Genomic DNA, 17,434 nt, shown 5'->3' on the forward strand with positions numbered 1-17,434 from the left:
ACATATCAGTCATCCTTAACCTAGTCGGGATTAGAGTCAGGGACGATTTTAAGAATCTGATGACAGAATGGACCCTCTTAATAAAACATACGTGCATGTGTGTGTGTTATTACACACACAAAACAAACAAACAAACACTGCACACAATCTCAGTGGTTCATGAACTCTAGTTCAGTCTTGCCCTAAATATTCCATGTCAATAATTCAACAATGAACATTTCTATAATAGAAAGTTTATTTCCATCCATAAAATATATCACTAAATAGCTGAAAAAGTTACATATTATTTTAAAACATAGATTTTTAAAAAATCATATTAGCTTCTCTTTAGCAAAATGCTTTTGTTTCATGTATTTACAAGAATGTACTATACCTCAGGTACACAATTCACTCAAGCCAGCCTGAGACGGCCTTGGATGTAGGTCCGGGCACCAATCATGTTAATTATTGGCTCTTCCTGCCTCGTGCACAGGATGATTCGATTTTACAAAAGTCTTTTTGAAAACAAGAATACTTGCAGACAGCTTCTAGAGAAAAGTCCGGCGAAGCAGCAGCTGATAATCTATTTTCTTTTGGTGATGAAATTAATCTTGTTTTGGTGATCTACCGCCTGTTTAAGGTGGGCAGGGGGATGAAGTCCTTAGACTAACTGGTTTATCTATGGATCTTCAACCTGAGCCTGTGGAGAGGGTGGCTCCAAATCCACCTCTCTGCCCAAAGGTCGCTTGTTTTGGTAGACGGAAGCACGTTCTGAAATATGGCCATCCATGTTCTGATACATCTAATATGGAAAAGAGATAGAACACTGATTACCATCTGATTTAGACTGATATGCTATGTACCTATATAGCAAAATATCTAAATTAAAATGATGGGTTTACGTGGATCATCACATAGATCTTACAGGATATTCTACAAATTCATTGACAAACCAATATTGGTCCTCTTATTCGTGCAGAAATGAAGTCAGAGTAAAAAAAATTATTTCATTATTATTCCTACCCTTAGAAATTGTCACAAGAAAGTCTAAAGCCAGGCTGGAATGTAGCTCAGTGGTAGAGCTCTTGCCTAGATTGTGCCAGGGCTTGGGTTCAACCCTCAGTATCAGAAGGAAGGAAGGAAGGCAGGAAGGAAGGAAGGAAGGAAGGAAGGAAGCATTAAACCAGGGGAATGATGCTTGAGTTCTCACTTGCTACTTTTGTGGGTTTTTAATTTAACTTTTTTTTTTCCAAAATGAAAATAGCTTAACTTTTTTTTTTTTTTTTTGAGACAGGGGCTCCCTGTGCTGTCCAAGCTGGTCTCAAGCTCTTGGGCTCAAGTGATCCTTCAGCCTCAGGCTCCAGAGTAGCTGGGAACACAGGTGTGTGCTACCACACCCAGTTTAATTTTTTTCCTGATTATGAAGTTAACACACATTCAACAGATAATTTAAGAAATACAGAAAGGTATAGAAGCTAAAAATCATAAGAGGTAACCACTCTCATATAGACAGCTTGCTATGCACACACAGTTTTGTGTCAGTAGGATCAGGCTAAATATTCTGGGTTTTTTTTTTTTTTTTTGTGTGTGTGTGTGTGTATTTATTTCTTCTGGGAACACTATTCTCTCGAACGTTCCCAACCGTGGGTACTCAGTCTTTCACACCTCTGCCCCTTTGGAAGGGCAGCAAAATACAACAGACACTAGTATTGCTGTATGTATAAACGTGGCTGTGTAACCAATGTGATCTTGCAATCTGTACACGTGGAAAAATAAGAATTCACACCCAATTTGAATCAAATGTATGATATGTCAAGATTATGGTATTGTCTTGAGCAACTAATTAAAAAAAAAAAAAAGAAATGAGACTTATCTCCTTACTTTCGTATGTTTCGTTAGAGACACAGTTAAGCATCCTTTGTGTATTTAATGGCCATTTGCATCTTACTGTGGCCAGCCTGCTTACTTTGTTCAGCTTTTTCTATACACTAAAGAGTATGCATGTTTTTCTTATTATTTATCAGAATTCCGTATGATTTAGGGATTGCGCATTCTCTTTATTTAGATTTTACAAATTCCCTTTTTTCCTCCACCCTCGCTACTGCTTTTTTCGTCTTATTTTGACAGTTGTAGTGCTGATTAGATGTGCTGATTTATTTATTTTTTCTTTTTAGGAAAATAAAACACACACACACACACACACACACCCCCTTATGTGAACCTGGTGCTACATAATGGCAGCTTTGCCCGTGACCCAGAGACAAGCAGTGCCTCATCAGACGTGTGTTTGTGAAGTAGACATAACATGTTATGAGCCACTAGACTTGCTTGAGTCCAACTGTATACCTCTAGCACTGAATTTCTAACTGCACAGTGAAAACTGTAACATAAATATTCATAACATTTGAACCCAACATAGTCTCTCCTGAACTCACAGCCATCGCCATTCCTCCAGTGCCACGGTCTACAGGTTTCAGAGCCACCTCTGTCTTCTCCATCTCTCTCTACTCCTGCAGCCAATCAGTTACGAGGTCTATTTATAGCACTCCTTTTAATTTTTTCTTTTCCATTTCTTTAAGTGACTTTTCATTGACTCTTTAGTCGCCCAGGTAACGCATGAACACAATATCCTTATAAAAATGTGAGACCTTAGGTTTTCAAATCTATCACTTTCCTTAGTTAACATCCTCCTTTCCATTCTTGATGTTATTTGTGCTTTTTCTTTTTTTCTTTTAATTGTTCACTTCTAAGATACTATACTTTGGTAGTATATCGTATACTTTTTTAATATAAAATATTAATTTCCAGGGTATACTCCATCCAAACAGTGGTCTCCCAATTCTGTATGTGTTACCATTGGCAAATTACCTAACTCTCTGGACCTCAATGTACTAATTTGAAAAAGATAGAACCTACTTCATGGGATTGACATGAGGATGAATGAGTGATGAGTAACAGGTTAGTTGGTACTGTGTATGATAAACACTCAAAAATGCTAGAAATTACATTATTCATTCAAAGAAACAACTTCTGGTTTTCATGATTATCACTATAATTTTGTTGTTGCTGCTGCTTCCTTTATTATGACTTTATCTCTACTAATTTTTCAAGTATTGGGCATTGGACCAAGGGCCTTGCATATGCTAGACAAGTGCTCTTCTACCAAGCTACACACCTAGGCCCATCCCCAGCCTTTTAAATTTTTTATTTAGAGACAGGGTCTCTCTAAGTTGCTGGGGCTGGCCCACTGCGATCCTCCTGCCTCAGCCTCCCAAGTAGCTGAGAGTACAGGTATGTGCCACCCTATGTAGGTATTAACTCCTCCTTTCAGCTTTGTGCATTCTCTTTTCCCTCTCCTTCCTCCTTCTTCCTTCATTGCATACCCTCTCTATAAACTCTTTTTTATTTGTTCTAACTAGTTATACACGACAGTAGAATGCACTTTGACGCATCATACTTCTTATGGTTATACATGATATAGAGTCACACCAGTCGTGTAGTCATATAAGTACATAGGGTAATAATGTCAGATTCATTTTACTATCCTTCCTATCCCCATATCCCTTCCCTCTAATCCAAAGTAACTCTATTCTTCCCTAGCCACGGGCCCCCTTATTGTGAATTAGCATTTGCATATCAGAGAAAACATCCAACCTTTGGTTTTTCAGGATTGGCTTATTTTGCTTAGCATGATATTCTCCAGCTCCATCCATTTACCAGCAAATGCCATAATTTTATTCTTCTTTAACTCTGAGTAATATTCCATTGTGTATTATACCACATTTTCCTTATCTATTCATCTGTGAAGGACACCTGGGTTGGTTCCACAGTTTAGCTATTTTAAGTTGAGCTGCTATAAACATTGATGTGGCTGCGTCAATGTAGTGTGCTGATTTTAAGTCCTTTGGGTATAAACTGAGGAGTGGGATAGCTGGGTCAAGTGATGATTCCATTTCAAGTTTTCTGAGGAATTTCTATACTGATTTCCATAATGGTTGCACCAATTTGCAGTGCCACTAGCAATGTAGGACTGTACCTTTTCTCTCACATCCTTACCAATATTTATTGTTGCTTGTATTCTTGACAATTGCCATTCTGACTGGAGTCAGATGAAATCTTGAATTGAAAGTTTGGTCATTTTGTTTTCTAGTAGATGATTTTACGATTATGAATCTGGGTAAGTTCCCCAGGTTCTACATTGGCACTGTTCTTTTTTGTTTATTCTCCTCCGTTCTCCTTCATTTTAACAAATAACTTTGTTAAGAAGTATGATTTCTCGTTTTGGTACATGAATCTGGGAGTACAGGTATATTTTTGGCAGTGGATGGAACCTAGGGCCTCACACTTGCTGGGCAAGTGTTCTACCACTGAGCCACAGCCCTAGCCCTTGGGGAGTTTTTTGGTGGCTCTTAGTGATTTTTCATTTCGTTGCCTTCAGGTTAGTAAATGTGGCCTGTATTATAACAATTTTATTTACTCTTAAATTCTCTTTAGTTAGAAGGTTTACTAATTCTTGCCATTTTGTGCTATTTCCAAGAATTCTTTTTTTATTTCTTTCTTCTTTGTTTTAATGGTTGATGATGCTTTCTATGGTCTTTTTCCTTTTTCTTGTACTGAATCAAAAGTTGTGTATTATATTTCTATCTTGCAGTGATAATTCTTACTGTGTGTGTGTGTGTGTGTGTGTGTGTGTGTGTTTGCATGCCAGGAACTGAACCCAGGACCTTGTGCACACTAAATATGTGCTCATGCTCAGCCCTATTCTTATCTTACACTTTTAACATCCATATTTCATCTGACGCTTGCTTGACAATGAACCTGCCTCTGCTTGGAACCTCTGCAGAATACCATGCAACCTTGTCCTGCTGAGTGTTAGCACTTTTCCTAGTTTGTCATGAGCATCCTTCATTGTGGGTCTTCCCTCTCCACCCAATATTAGATGGTTTCATTGTCTCAGGGACTGTCCAATTTCTGGTCCACAGTGAGATTTCTTTCTTTCTTTCAAAGGCATTTATTACCTCACTACTTTTAAACACACACACACAGAGCTATATGCTTCTTGGTGACATTTTGTCCAATGATGGACTGCACCTGTGACTGTGTATACCACACAGCCTGATGTATGGTAGGCTCTTACATCCATGTTCATGTAAGTGCCCTCCGTGATGTTCACCCAACTACAAAATCTCCTAACCCCGTTGTTAAGTGACACACAGCTATATTGATTCCCTATAAACTGGGGGGCAGGCATAAGAAGGAAAATGATGAGGAAGTAAATGTTTTCAACCTGATTCAAATCTTATCAAAGCATTATGTGGTATCCCGCTAATATGTACAGTTTTTACATTTTCATGTATCTGCTAAAAAAAATTTTTTTTTAAATAAATGTGAAGCAGAGCATGGTAGCATGTGCCCATAGTTCCAGCTACTTGGAGGCTGAGGCAGGAGGATCCCTTGATTCCAGGAGTTAGAGACCAGCCTGGGCAACACAGCAAGACCCCAAGACCCCATCTCAAAGCAAACAAAACGTGGGGAAATAGGGGAAACTAGAGTTCAGTCCCCTCCTTCCATCACCCCACACTACCGCTGCCCAGGTCCATCCCCTCATTGTTGCTCAGCCCTATCTCGGTCACCTCTTGATTAAGGACCTTACATTTGATTTTTCGCCTGGCTTCTCCAAACTTGCTGTTCCGCTTTCCTCCTTCTCCCCCCACCTCCCTTTCTTCCACAAGTGCCAGCAGCTGGGATTAGAACAATGAACAAAACAGACGTGGCCTCTAACCTACTCTCATGCCGACATTCGCTCATTGACTTAATAGACAGGCGGCAAGCATTACATCACATCGTGGAGATGGGAGGGACATCATCCTTGCCTTTACAATCTAGCCCGGGGTGAGAAAGACAGACCCACAGAACAAAATCAGCATACAATATGAGTTGAGTCTCACACCGAGTTATATATAGAAAGTGTCCTGGAAATTCAGAAGGAGCCTAAAATCAGACATGGGAAGCTGAAGGAAGCTTTGCCAGAGGAAAGACTGTTTGACCTGGGTCTTGAAGATTAAAGCTTGTTTGTCCATCCAAGAATTTTTTTTTTCTTTTTCTTTTTTTGGTGCTGGGGACTGAACCCCAGGCTTTACATATGCTAAGCGTACACTCTACCACTGAGCTACATCCCAGCCCTATCCTAAAAATGGTCACGGGTTCACCATTCTCTAACTAATGCCCGAGCACGTTCATCAACCATTCCCTGATCTGACCCTGCTGGTGTTGAGGTTAGATCTAACAGTGATGCTTTCTCTATGTATTTTCCACCCCTTGTCCCTAGTTCTCTGAGAGCCATTTTCCTTCCTTAGTCCTTGAAGATGCAGATTGTACACAATCACTCGTGTATGTCCAGGGAGAATTACCCTGGCCATGGTGACCATGCTGGTTTTCCCATCCCAGAGATAAGGCAGGATTGTGTTTAAGAAATGGAGCCACAATGGCAGCAGAAAAGCTCCTAGTGGGCCCAGCTTCCTGGTACGCTTGTGTGGATTATGCTTTGCACAAAAGTGCCCAGCAGAGGGGGCAGGTGGGGACTGAAACCTAATCTGCGCTTCATTCCTTTAGACTGTGTCAGAATGGAACAAGCTGCCTGAGCCCTGAGTCAGGGCTCCTCTTTGAATTCATCCCACTCAGAGATGGGGTGGTGGCGCCATTTTCCACCTTGCTTGAGGAGCTACTATTTTTTGTTTTGTTTTGTTTTGTTTTTCCCCTGGATCACCCATGGCTCCTAGGCTGGTAGGGAAAAGAACCTTTCATCTGGGAGGGTCAGGGGGCAGAGAGGAAGGAATTGGGAGGAAAAGCTGGTAACCGTGTGTCTTTGAACATGAATTCACTCAGGACTGGATCATCCAAGAAGTTGCTGTTCAACAGGTACGGAGGCCTCTTGGGCTTCCTGAATAGAGGAAAGGGGATTTGAACAGCTTTTGGGTGTGGGGACATGAAAGGAGAGCTTCAAACCAAAGCCCAGGAGGTCCTGAACAAGCCAAGCGGTTCTTCAGCAGGGGTGGACTCTGGCCTAGTTGGGTCATCTTTATAGTCTCGCTTCCCTCCCTGTGCCCCACCCACCCTGCATGTCAGCCACAGCCATTTGGTTTTCACTCTACTTTCTCAACTTTGAACCTTGATTTCTTTTGTCCATTGAGCCTGGAATATTCTATCCATCCTCCATTCTCCCAAAGACAAAATGCTCCTCATTCTTCACACCTCATTCAGATCCCTCCATGAATTCATACCCAACTAACAGTAAACATGGGTCAATCCTTTCTCTTTACTCCACCAGTTCATATTTCGTGTCTTTCTAGAGCTCCTCTTTCAGTTTTTCTTATACATTATCTATTTATAGGTCATCTGCCCAACAGCTTTTAAGTACCTTGAGGGTTTTCCATCTCCCAACCTTTTGACTTAATTCTCTGACAATAACTTAGTTTCTATATGTGATTGTTAGGAAAACCTCAGGAAGAAAGGACACACATTATCTAAACACATCTATAGAAAGAACAAGCATTGAAAATGGACTCAGCGATTTAGAAAAAAGGACAGAGAATCCACTTAAAGAATTGGGTTTATGGGGCTGGAGGGCTGGGGGGAAGGGGCTCAGTAATTGCCCACCATGCTCAAGGTCCTTGATTCTATTCCCAGGACCCCAACACACATCATATTTATGTTTAAATAACATTTTGTGAGTAAATACCAATTTCCCAGTATATGCAAAGTTTTCACATACATCATCTTATTTACTCCTTTTTACAACTCCATGAAGTAATATTTTTAATTTCATTTTTCAGATGAAGAAATAGAACTGACCCCCCTAAAAAGACTGACTGAAGACTAGTCATAGGAGAAGTAAATGATTAGAGCCAGGATTCGATTGTAGGCAGTGGGAGTTCAAGGTTCATCTTTTGTTCACTGCATCGGAGGATAACTGTCTTTGCTATACAAGGTGGTATGACTGGGGAAAGAATTAGCAACACAATCCCAAGTTCCCAAAGCTCACAGACTGTCTAGCTTGGCAACCCATTTTGCAGATGGAAACACTGAGGCCAGGAGAAGTAAAGTGAGTTATCATAAAGGGCACAATATTAGAGCTGGTTTTTTTTAAGAGAGAGTGAGAGAGGGGAGAGAGAGAGAGAGAGAGAGAGAGAGAGAGAGAGAGAGAGAGAGAGAGAGAGAGAGAGAGAGAATTTTTAATATTTATTTTTTAGTTCTCGGCGGACACAACATCTTTGTTGGTATGTGGTGCTGAGGATCGAACCCGGGCCACACGCATGCCAGGCGAGCGCGCTACCACTTGAGCCACATCCCCAGCCCATAGAGCTGTTTTTTTATTTGATTATTATTTGTGTGTATGGGGGGTGCTGGGGAGTGAACCCAGGGCCTTGTGCATGCAAGGCAAGCACTCTACCAACTGAGCTATATCCCCAGCCCCTGAGCTGGTATTTAACTCTCCTGACCCCAGTCCAATGCTCTTTCTTTTCTACCATGTCATATGATTGGCCCATGTGATTAGTCTGTATTAAAGCTTCATGTTGAATTAGGGAAGACTAGTGGGTTGGGGAGGAATTAAGTTTTACTTAGTTGTCTAATCCTATGTGCTGAATTTTACTTTATTGAATCAATTGACTGAAATCTCGAGAAAATATTTATTTATTTTTTCCTAGAAACACCTCTTAATAAATATGTCTAACCTACACAACTTCCAAGGGGCAACCTAGATGAACTGAGGAGAGACAGACAACTTGGTCCATTTGGTCCAACAAGGAATGCTGTCAATTACCAATTTCTTTTATAGTAATATCAAGTTCTGGCTGCTACCTACCGCTTCTTCTGCATCTGCCAGCTGACATCCTAAAAATGAAGTCAGGTTAGGGAAGGACGGCCGCTTCCTCGAGTCAAAAGCCCAGCAGGATTGCATTATAAAGTATCTGGAAAAGCAAGAGAACAAGGACCAAGATGAAGAGACACAAATGAAGTAAAATGAACTGTTTTCCATATCATGAAGCACATTTAGATACAGCTATGTGTTTATGGCATGTTTATTTTATGGCAAGTACTCCACTAGATTTTGTACTCATATCAGAAAGGAAAAATTAGAAGACGAACAGAAATGCATTTAATGATATACAATGAAGGAGATGGAGTCTCATCCTCACAGATCACTCAAGCAAAGTGATTAAGATCCAGAAGCCTCTGAGGACAGGCAAGGATCAGTTAGTAGTCCCCCAAACAGGAAGATTTTTGTCAGCATTTTCATGACGAATAATATGAACTTTGCACTAAGGAGTTTTTACCATTTTCCGTGTGTGTCATGCATTTGGAGGTGGACAGATCGTAAATTTCTGATTTCAACCAATCTACTACTGTCCAATTTGAACTTACATTTCTTCTGTAGCATAAAATGGCTGGTCCATTTTAAATCCACTCTGAATGAGTTTATAGAAGTTAGCATCAACCGGAATGCCAGGGTAAGGATTCACACCTGAGAAAAAGAGGAAAGCAGTGTAGCCATTCATCCATTTCTTCATTTGGTGATCCATTCGTGGCAAACATGTATCAAGAACTCCCATGTGCCAGGGACAGCCTGCAGCGAGGGCTGCAACAGGACAGTCACAAGACTTCCCAAGCAGGTTGTGGGCCAGTGAGGAAGACGGCTTAGGGACATCAGCAAGTAACACATCAAGTGGCATATGTTGCAACAGAAGCAAGACCAGGAGCTATGGGAGAAGCCCAGGTGGCATTTTATGTACCCTCTGGTTTAGGGGGTGCAAGGGTGGGGAGGGGTGCAGAGGGAGCAAGATGCACAAGACCCAGAGCCCAGGGACACGAGCAAAGTGCCAAACATACCAAGTGAGAATATTTCCCAGAGTAATATTCCATACGACCAGACATCACTCTTAATTGTGTAGATCCCTTCAAACAAGCTTTCAGGAGCCATCCACTTTACAGGCAGACGGGCCTACGTAAAACCCAAGAGGAGATCCCACGGTGAATCTCCCACGTACAGTCCCCTGGCTTCTTTTGTTTCAGTAGATGATGAAATGGATTATTCCCCTGAGGCCCTTTTTTTATTTGTTTGTTTGTTTCTTTTTATTTTTTTTTAAATATTGGGGAATTGAACCCAGTGGTACTTACCACTGGGCTACCTCCCCAGCCCTTTTCATGTTTTTATTTGGAGACAGAATCTTGCCAAATTGCCCAAGCTGGCCTCAAACTTGCAATCCCCCTGTCTCAGCCTCTTGAGTCCCTGGGATTGCAAGCATGTGCCTCTATGCCATGCTTCTCTTCATATTTAATTGAGAAAATCACATTCCTCATGTGAAAGTTTCTCACTTTCAAGTTAACTTTCTAAAAATAGTAGCCGTGTGTGTGTGTGTGTGTGTGTGTGTGTGTGTGTGTGTGTGTGTGTCTGGCTATATAAATATAATCCTTAAAACTCATCTTGAACAAAAGCTGGCTCTTCCAAGGGGTAAATGTAACAGTAGTCAGACGCTTTCCATTAAAGAAGGGCTAGTCAGTTGCCCGCAGGGAAGTGGGCTCAAAGTGCGTTAGTATAATCTTGTTAAAGCACTTCTCAGAAGAACATTAGTAGAAATGCTGTCCCCAAGAATGTGGTGAGGGGAACTTATGTCATCACTTCCAGAAATGATACCAGACTGGTTTCTGTGGTTTTAATAATTTCCAGTAGCATGAAAGGGGGGTTTTGACTTAGTACCACCTCAGGTTTGACTCAGGACATGGGATGGTTAGGTTCCTGAGACGGAGCCTTTTGTACTGATTTTTGTTTTTCATGGATCCAGGAACACATCCCAGCACATGTTTAGTCGGCCAAGTAAAATCAAAGCCCCAGGAAAAAACCCTGTTTTAAGTCCTACACACAATGGAGAAGCTGAACAAATCAAGCGGGCTAGTCTGGTTCATTTAATTCATTAAAAGAATTAATTGTGGTTCTAAATGGAATCCACCTTCCCACATAAGAGACAGCTGGCTGGTAGAACAGAAGCTGCATCACCCTGGAGGAGCGGTCAGCATATTTACGATTTCAGCTGTAATAACTGAGGAGCAGATTTTAAATCAACTAAGGTGATTACATTTGATCCTAGTAGGAATGCAGTTTAATTTGATCTTACACATTTATTGGCTGTTTATCCTAAACAAGGTGCTTTCCTGTTGGTTTTACTGGTTTATTCCCACAGCCCTACCAAGTAAATGGAACCCTTTTGGGAAACGTGGTATCAAGGCAGAGACTTGGTGTTTAGACTCTTTGTGTTCAAATCCATGTACTGTGTAACCAGTACATGTTACTTTTCTGTACCTCAGTTTCCTCATCCACAAAGTGGATAAATTCATATATGTAAAGTGCCCACAAGAGTACTTGGCACATAGTAAGGACTAGTCCAGCTTTTGCTACTATTATTATTTCACAGGTAGGGACAAAGATGGAGAGAGCAATCCTCAAAATGAATAACCAAAAAGAAGAGGAATAGGGACTTAAAAAAAGGTGTCGTAATTCTTTAATTTTATTTTTTTAGTTGTAGTTGGACATAATATCTTTATTTTATTTATTTGTTTTTATGTGGTGCTGAGGATCGAACCCAGTGCCTCATACGGGCAAGGCAAGTGCTCTGCCACTGAACCACAATACCAGCCCCAGGTGTTGTAATTCTTAAAAACCACTCTTTCAACTACAAAATTAATCACCGAGTATTTCTCTTGTATTTAAAAGCAGACCCAGGTATATTTTATGTCTCCCTGCTTTAACAGTAATAGGGTAACAGATCTTCATCAATTAATATTTAATTTAATTATCATTCCCTTAAGATTTATATTTAACATTCATATGTTGTACATTTTGAAAACTATTGGAGCTATTAGCTTTTCTCAAAATTGGAAATATAACCCAGCAGTCTCTTTATGGCTAAAGAAACTGAAATAAGTGCAAGTAATGAGATTTTTTTTTCTTTTTAAGTGCAGACTGTACTCAGAAGCCCCTGATGGATCTATTCTGACTAGCTAGCCCAAGGATAGATGTGTGGCTATTTTGCTCCATTTTTATTATAGATGGAAAATTCCCTGAAGCTGTAGAAAAATCTTTCAAGCATAAGTAAGTAAATTGCTCTAAGAGTTTTAGTGTGCATGTGTTACTGTAAATCAAAATTGCATTACGGAGTACAGATGTTTACCGTAATAATGAAAAAAAACCCCACAAAAACAGCAGAATAAAAACATGGAAGAAGTAGCAGCCTCACATTGCCCCTGACGACGTAGTTGGAATCGCTCAGGATATCTCGAGCCAATCCAAAATCACAAATCTTCACCACCTTCCCATGGGTGACGAGCACGTTCCTGGCTGCCAGGTCGCGGTGAACACACTAGGAAGAATGGGATCACAGTGTTACTTGCCATAATGGGTACTATCACAGAAAGTGCAATCAAGTTCAACAGGAGTTTCAGATGACAGAAACTTGGCCCATCTTGACTGGGCCAGGAGCGGTTGTCATGGTGTGTAACAAATCAGGCAAACACAGCAGCCCAGTTCTTCAGCTCTTGTGGATGCTGTCAGTTGTGCTGCTTATAGAGCGTTTCCCAGAGGCCAAAGGACAGCGGTTCTTAAAAAGAAAATCGAATTGAACTGGGTGTTCCATCTTGCTTTCTAAGAAAGACATGTGACAACAGGGGCCTCTGCTGAGCCACTGAGGTGATTTTCAGATTGTCTCCTGCACTCCTTGGGTGGGTGTGAAGACAATCATCTCGTTTCTGGCTGGGAAATGGCTTTAGGAATAAAAAGGAGTAATAGCAAAGAAACGATTCAGAAAAAAACAAAACTAAACTAAAAATGACTTTGGGGAGGTTTACTAAGGCAGAATTCAGAGTTTCTGAGCTGAGAAGAATCATGACATTAATCCAATAGTATGGCAGGAAAATTAACTCTTTGAAGAAAGATTTTCAAGGGAACAGGGCACTAGTTATAAGTGTCCAATGTGCTCTCTTTACTCTTTAAAAAATAAAAGCAAAATCCATAAAAACTAAAATGCAGGGCTGGGTTGTAGCTCATTGGTAGAGTGCTTGCCTAGCATGTGTGAGGCACTGGGTTCAATTCACACACCACATATAAATAAATGAATAAAATAAATGTCCATCAACAACTAAGAATTTTAAAGAAGTCTAAAATGTGTCACAATCCCTCTAGCTCTCCCTCTGAACCCGCCTATTTTCGTGGTGCACTGGGGACTGAACCCAGGAGTGTTCTGCCTCTGAGCTATATCTCCTAGCCCTTTTGTGAAATTTTATTTTGAGACAGAATCTCACGAAGTTGCCCAGACTGGCCTTGAACTTGCCATCCTCCTGCCCCAGCCTCCAGGTAGCTGGGAATATAGGAGTGCACCACCATGCCCAACTCCAAATTCAATTTTTTGAGTGCCAATTATCTACTTGCATTTTACCCATCTTACCATTAGGCCCTGTGGCCTGCCTTCCCCCTCTCACTGCTTTGGCTAAGGCCCACACTGGCCAGTGTGGCTCCCCTCCTGTCTCTATTTGATTTGACCTCTCTTTGGTATTTGTTACTGTTGGCCAGCTCTCCTCCGTCAGGTCCTTCCTTCTGTGACTTCTGTAGATGACGCCTGTTTTCCTCTTCCAGCGCTCTGTTCACAAGCCTCTTCTCATTCCCTAGAGCTGCATCCTCTCCTTCCTCATCCTCCACCAAACCATCTCATCCAATCCTAGTGATGCAACTACCATTACCCAAATCTCTATTTACAATCTGAGCACTTCTCTTGTGCTCAGGTATCTACTACACTAAGATCTACTCAGTCGCTCACATTGAATATATCTAAGTTATTATCTTTATTCAAAAATCCTCCACCTGATTCCACAATCCCTACCCTATTCCATGTTCCCTGCTGGTTTTCCTTCTTCAAAAATTTCCCCCAGCCCAAGGATGAACTCCTTCAAAAAGCCTTTTCTAGTTTAGGCATGATGGCATATGCCTGTAATCCCAGCAACCAGGAGGCTGAGGCAAGAGGGTTGCCATCCTCCCAAGTTCAAGGCCAGACTCAGAAACTTATCGAGGCCTTAAACAACTTAGTAACAGCCTGTCTTAAAAGAAAAAATAAAAAGGGTGAGGCTCAGTGGTTAAATGCCCCTGAGTTCAATTCTTAGCATTAAAAAAAAAAAAAAAAAAAGAAAGAAAGAAAGAAAGAAAGAAAAGCCTTTTCTATTCTGTCAGTCCCTGGCTAGGCCTGATGTGCAAGTCTCTCCCTGGGATTCCCAGAACTTACTTCGATCACAGCACACCGTGGTCTCTGATTTGCATGTCTGCTTATCTCTTTCTCTCCTACCAAACATGATATCCTTGAGCCCAGGAGTCATGTCATCACTGACGCCCTCTCCCCCTAGCACAGTGTAGGTACATAACCAGCGCTCAACAAATGTGTGAGACATCAAGGAGCCTATGGAGGAGACTGAGGGACAATCAGAGAAGCAACAAGAGGGAGGGCAAGCAGGAAAGAGCGACGTGCATGACTCAGAGGAGAAGGCCTGCAGAGGAGACAAAAGGGGAAAGGGTCTAAAAGACTGGATATTCTTCAAAACTCATATTAGTGCAAGCCCAGCGGGGCAGGGGAAGCAGCGCCCTTGATTGCCAATTGTGAGTAGTGTAGGAATAGATGTTCCTTAGCTTATGATGTGTTTTTCTGCATCCCAAGAGACCCATCATAAGTTGGCAAAGACTGCATTGAGTACACCTATCCCACTGAGCAGCCTGGCTTAGTAACTATGCACTCCAGGTGGTTTCCTCTCCTGATCACAGAGTGACTGTGAGGTGCAGCCGACACTGCTGCCCAGCGTCATGAGGAGGATCACAGCACATACCACTAGCCCAGGGAAAAACCCAAATTCAAATTCTAAATATGGCTTCTATTGGATGTACAGGGCCTTTACACCTTCCTCAGGTTGAAAAAAACGTAAAGGGACTATCACAGGTGGGGACCTTCTGCAAACAGTCAGGCAATCAGGCAGACGCTCTCCAACATCTACAGACACTCGTGAAAGCACCACTGTCCACGTGCAGGCGAACTTCGACAAAGAGTACGGAGGGCAAGAAGCCCGAGGAAGGGAAGTCGGAACAGCAGGTAAGAAGATGAAGAAGGGAAGGCCGTGCCTCGGACAGATGGGAGAGGGGGCATATTTCATTGAGACAGCAGGGTTTTTCCTTTATTTTTGAGACAGGGTCTCACTAAGTGGCCTAGGCTGGGCTGGAACTGGTGATTCTCCCACCTAAGCCTCCTGAAGACCTGGGACTATGGGTATGGGACACCATACCCTGTTCCAAGGCAGTAGTCTTTTAAAGGCAAACAACAACAGTTAAAATCCCTCTTTCCAAATTCAGGGAGGAAAGAGGAGAAAAGAGGTAAAGGGAAGGAAGTAGAGAAGGAGAGGAAGAAAATAAGACATCTAAAGAAAGTAGAGCAGGAAAAAGTTTGGAAATAAAGAGAAAGAAGGTAATGGAAGGTGAAGGAGCCCAGGGAATGTCACGTCTAAGTATGGGGCCCTGGTATGCTGGTTATTTTTCACTAGGCTCTTGGGGTCCAGCAGACATTGGATGAGGCTTTTCTCTGTGGTTCCCTTAACTACCTAAAGGAACTTTGTCCCCAGATCATTGTTCTTTTTTTTTGTTTTTAATTTTATTTTGTGTGTGTGTGTAGTGCTGGGGATTGACTCCAGGGTCTCACACATGCCAGGCAAGCGTTCTAAAACTGAAACACCCCCAGCTCCACTGTCTGTTCTTCAGGTCCATTCATCCCCCCTAAAATCATTAACCACCCCTCTAAAATACCTCCCCACATCTCTCTCCTCTATGAAGAGAATTAAGCTTCAACCATCTGGCCCTTCCTTGAGCTTCATAAAAATTTTATGTGGCTTCCATACACATATGCATGTAAATAAATGTATATGCCTTTCCTCCAGTTAGTTGTCTATTATCCATTTATTCCAGCATTCTTGAAACTCAGGTGGCAGGAGATATTCCTTTTGCCTCTACAAAGGGAAGAAAATAATGAAAGGAAGTGACTAGAGGATGCTTTTATCTGCTGATAGGCACGAGTCCTGTCAAATGGCAGCGAACAGCAGTGCTAAAAGGCAATGACAGAATGCAAAATTAGGGCAAGACAATGGTCTGAAGCAGTCTCCATACCCTTGCAATCACAGCCCTAATGGATCTGGGATTAGCAATCAAAGAGATTGTGGGCCTACAGAGCTGCCTTAGAACACAGCCTGTTAGTGCAAGTTAGACAGATGCCCAGGGTAGCGGTCATGCTGAGTTTTGACCTCCATTCACCCCCTGGAGCAAATGCTATGTGCAGGGCAGGACCTGAATGCCTGTCTAAGGAGATATTGACAATGCAACACTTCCTTGTGAATGGGATTTCCAAACTCTTTTTTTTTTTTTTTTGGTACTGGGATTGAACCCAGGTGTGTTTTACCAGTGAGCTACATCCTCAGCCATTTTTATTTTTTTAATTTTGAAACAGGGTCTCACTAAGTTGCTCAGGCTGGCTTGAAGTTACCACCCTCCTGACTTCCCTCCTGAGTCACTGGGATACAGGTGTGGGCCACCACAGACAGCAAGGACTTCCTATCTTGACCTTGTTCCCTGTAAGTTCCAGAGGACGCTAGGCAGCCTAGGAAGGTTATGCTAGCCGTTTTGCAGTAAGGAATCCCAGACCTTTATGATTCATTAGCAAAGAGTGAAGTAATGTTCTTGATAACTTCAACAGTAAAGAGGGGAAAAAACAGGCATCAAGGGAGACAAGTTATGATAAACAACAACAACAAAAAAAAAACAGGCACATCTCTTTTTCATAGTTTTATATAAGCATGTCTTTTTAAAAGATTTTTTTTAGTTGTATATGGATTCGAAGCCTTTATTTGTCTTTATGTGGACTGAACCCAGTGCCTCACACTTGCAAAGCAAGTGCCTATCACTGAGCTACAACTCCAGCCCTGGCACGTCTTTTTTCATAGTTATCTTTTTATATTTTTTGTTAGTTTTTTTTAAGGCGCTTACCGACTTAAATTCTAGGAATTCCATTCCTTTGGCAACTTGATACGCAAAGCAAAGAAGATCTTCAAATGTAAGCACATTCAAGTCCTCCTCTTCTTCCAGTCTTTTCTGGTTTTCATATTCAACTTCATCTGTAACATAGAGTCAGCTTTGACTTTGTCAAAATGCTAAGAAGGTGCCTTATCAAATTTCTATGAAAAAGGTTATTAAAACCAGTTAGGTGAGGTGTGTTCAATACAAATTTATAGGAGATCGCTGACTTGAATTGGGCTCCTGCATTAGTCTCAACAGATCAAACCAAAATGTTGTCACCCATGCTAAAGTTCCACATCATCAAGCAGAAAGGAAGTT

The 17,434-nt window shown here is 41.6% G+C and overlaps 1 protein-coding gene across 1 annotated transcript in view; it reads right to left on the reverse strand.

Annotated features, from left to right (window-relative positions):
- Window positions 1-258: 258 nt before the first annotated feature.
- The window catches only part of FLT3 (fms related receptor tyrosine kinase 3), an 82,077-nt gene continuing 64,901 nt past the window's right edge, over window positions 259-17,434 (reverse strand). Inside the window, exons 19-24 of the mRNA XM_081299308.1 lie at window positions 17,087-17,214; window positions 12,270-12,392; window positions 9,868-9,979; window positions 9,403-9,502; window positions 8,843-8,948; window positions 259-781 (exon numbers count right to left, since the gene is read on the reverse strand). Coding sequence (XP_081155434.1) covers window positions 659-781; window positions 8,843-8,948; window positions 9,403-9,502; window positions 9,868-9,979; window positions 12,270-12,392; window positions 17,087-17,214 — 692 coding nt within the window. The 3' untranslated portion in view covers window positions 259-658. The remainder of the gene's footprint in view (window positions 782-8,842; window positions 8,949-9,402; window positions 9,503-9,867; window positions 9,980-12,269; window positions 12,393-17,086; window positions 17,215-17,434) is intronic.

Source organism: Spermophilus citellus, assembly GCF_964194105.1.
Source record: "Spermophilus citellus genome assembly, chromosome: 1".
Classification (NCBI taxonomy): Eukaryota; Metazoa; Chordata; class Mammalia; order Rodentia; family Sciuridae; genus Spermophilus; species Spermophilus citellus.